Source organism: Schistosoma mansoni, chromosome 1, assembly GCF_000237925.1.
Source record: "Schistosoma mansoni strain Puerto Rico chromosome 1, complete genome".
Classification (NCBI taxonomy): Eukaryota; Metazoa; Platyhelminthes; class Trematoda; order Strigeidida; family Schistosomatidae; genus Schistosoma; species Schistosoma mansoni.
Genome location: NC_031495.1, coordinates 57,399,865 through 57,402,536, shown reverse-complemented (window position 1 = coordinate 57,402,536; position 2,672 = coordinate 57,399,865). Strand labels below are relative to the sequence as shown.

General features: G+C 34.1%; 1 protein-coding gene across 1 annotated transcript in view; it reads right to left on the bottom strand.

The window, feature by feature from the left end:
• The window catches only part of Smp_157500 (calpain (C02 family)), a 102,596-nt gene that overhangs the window by 21,295 nt on the left and 78,629 nt on the right, over positions 1 to 2,672 (bottom strand). The window contains exons 27-28 of the mRNA XM_018794975.1: positions 1,615 to 1,781; positions 462 to 634 (exon numbers count right to left, since the gene is read on the bottom strand). Coding sequence (XP_018649334.1) covers positions 462 to 634; positions 1,615 to 1,781 — 340 coding nt within the window. The remainder of the gene's footprint in view (positions 1 to 461; positions 635 to 1,614; positions 1,782 to 2,672) is intronic.

The window sequence follows — 2,672 nt, the reverse complement described above, 5'->3', positions numbered from 1 at the left end:
GTCCAGTGCTTCCGGGTTTTCCGTGGTGGTCTAGCTTCAATTGACTCACGCTTTCAAATATAAATATTTGTTTTATTTATATGGAATATGAATGGTTGGAATTTTCTTGCCTGGTTTAACGATACTAAGTGCGTGGTTTGTTTGCTTTCTTAAGTTTTGCTAATTATTTTAAAACTAAGTAACTGGTTCTTGATTTTTTATACACTCTGATAACATTTGGATCAGGAGTGTTTGGAAAATTAAGGCCTACAAAGTTATCTTGAACGACGGCGATTTAAAGTCAGATTCGTCAAAATATTCTCCAATAAACGCATCTGTTTCTCTTCATAGATTTCATTTGTTGAGGCAATGATTGTGTTTGGATTAGTTGTTTAGGTTTTCTAATAGGGACAAAACGGTTTTGTTATCAAAACTATATTAATGAGTGTCAAATAAATAATTCGGAAACAAGTGACACTTACTGCGATTATTAATACAACCACCAGCATTAACGTTACGTTGCCATTGACCAGAAAATATAGCTTCGTCTAATCTTCTTTTCCCATGGAAATTTTGATTATACTCTAAACTTTCAAGACCTAAATGACATACTTCAACTCGTGAAAAACAAGTAACAAAATCTTCATATGACATCCTGAGTATAAACAAAAACAAATAAGAAAGAAAGAAGTTGAAGTAGATAATATTATTTGAATATTAATTGATTATTGGTTACTTTTCAAATATAATCTTTATATTAGTGAACACTATTGTAGTACCTAATATAGTTTATATTTCAGAATTTATTTCGTTTAGTGGAAATGCTGTGGAAACAACAATTAGCTGTCTTCATCATCTAATGATTAGAAAAATGTTTAATTACCATATGGTTCAGAGGATAAATGTTAATAACCACGACTGTTGATTTTTCCTGATGAATGTCTATGAACCAAATATGCTCATAAACCTTGGATCAATTCCCTCTTATTCCTGGACTCTCCATTCATGTATTCATGGATCCTCACACGGTCAAAGAATGTGGCGTTGGATATCATTTGTTTACATTTGGAATCTCAGTCAGTTTGCTATGGAACGTGTACATCATTTAATTCGGTCAGTGATACATGTCTCACTCTTGACAATGTTGGACCGCACTGATGACTTCTTCTCACAAGATATTCTGGTACCTACTACAAAATAAGTCACTGCCTCCACGAAACCCCATCTTAAAAACCTTCACTGGAAAAGTGATCGAAGTAGGGTGAAATAAGACTAGATTTTTACTGGTAGTAGATTTTTTAGAATTCAATCTTACGTCTTATTGAATTTAGGACTTTAAAAGTCTCCTGGTTAGTCATGTGCCCAATAGTTTATAATGCTTAATTTCAAGAGGTATCACCATCAGTGTCAACTATATTCATAATTGTGGTGTCTCATAGAACTTTATGACAATTTTCTAGAAGTAGATCATTAAAGAGAACTAAATTGTCTTTAAACTGAGTAGTCAGTGAAGATTTTGTGAAGCTGAATATTGGTGACAAAAACTCGTTCCATAGAATTATAAAGTATTTTTTTGTTTATAGGTACTCTGTAGAATAATGCTTCTACTTTACGTAAGTAAGTATATTGCTTTACCAAAATTCTCCATCTGCAGTGAAGCTCAAGTTAATATTTTTCTTTTCTTGTTCACTTATTTCACGCCATTGAGGTGAACCATCACACCATGCACCTTTCCATTCATGACTGTCACCCCATGGATTACGTAAACGCATTAACCATTGAGTGCGACCTCGGTAGTTGACCTATAAAAAATATACATGGCAATATAGTTAAAGATACTGAACTATATATAAAGTAGGAATGGATTAGATAATATTATAAAACAACTGAATATAGAAATTTTTAAAGAAAATAATGGCTAAAAGATGGTTTGTAACAAATAAGTATATGGTAATCGTCAAATATAAACTATGATATGTATTAATTTACACTGAAGTGTCATTGTTATTATCTTTATTTGAAAATACCTTCCTATCAAGTGTCATTATGATCCGACCCTTTATGTTATTTTTATTATATTTTATTGGTAGTCTTATTGACAAACAAAATAAACTTCTGCTATCCATTCTGCTGATTAATGACTTGAATACTATTTAAGTTGTAAAAATTATCTTGAGAATCATCGGGCGAATTGATAAAAATAATATAGAAAGAGGGTTTTGTGGAGATTTTAGTAATTTTACATAGTTGAGATCATGAGTCAATTGAAGCTAGACCATCTTGGAAAATCTGGAAGCACTGGATGGCCATTTCGTCCTATCGTGGGAATCCTCAGCTGTGCACATCCATGATCTCGCCTCGCGAGATTCGAATCCAGGACCTATCAGTCTCGCGTGCGAGCGTTTAACCTCTAGACCACTGAGCTGGCATCCAACGGTGTTAATGTCTAACTTCAATCAAGCCACGAAATTGAGCAATGTCTTCAGTGAGTTGATATCTCACAATAGACGTGGTTGGACTCCACTGGTTACTGCTTCTTACTAGAACTCCAGGAAATATCTCTTGAAGCCAGTCACTAGTGAGCATATGATCGTAGATGCGCAGTGCTGAGGAGTCCCACAATACCTCGAAACGGCTATCCAGTGCTTCAAGGTTTTCCATGGTGGTCTAGCTTCAATTGACTCATGATCTCA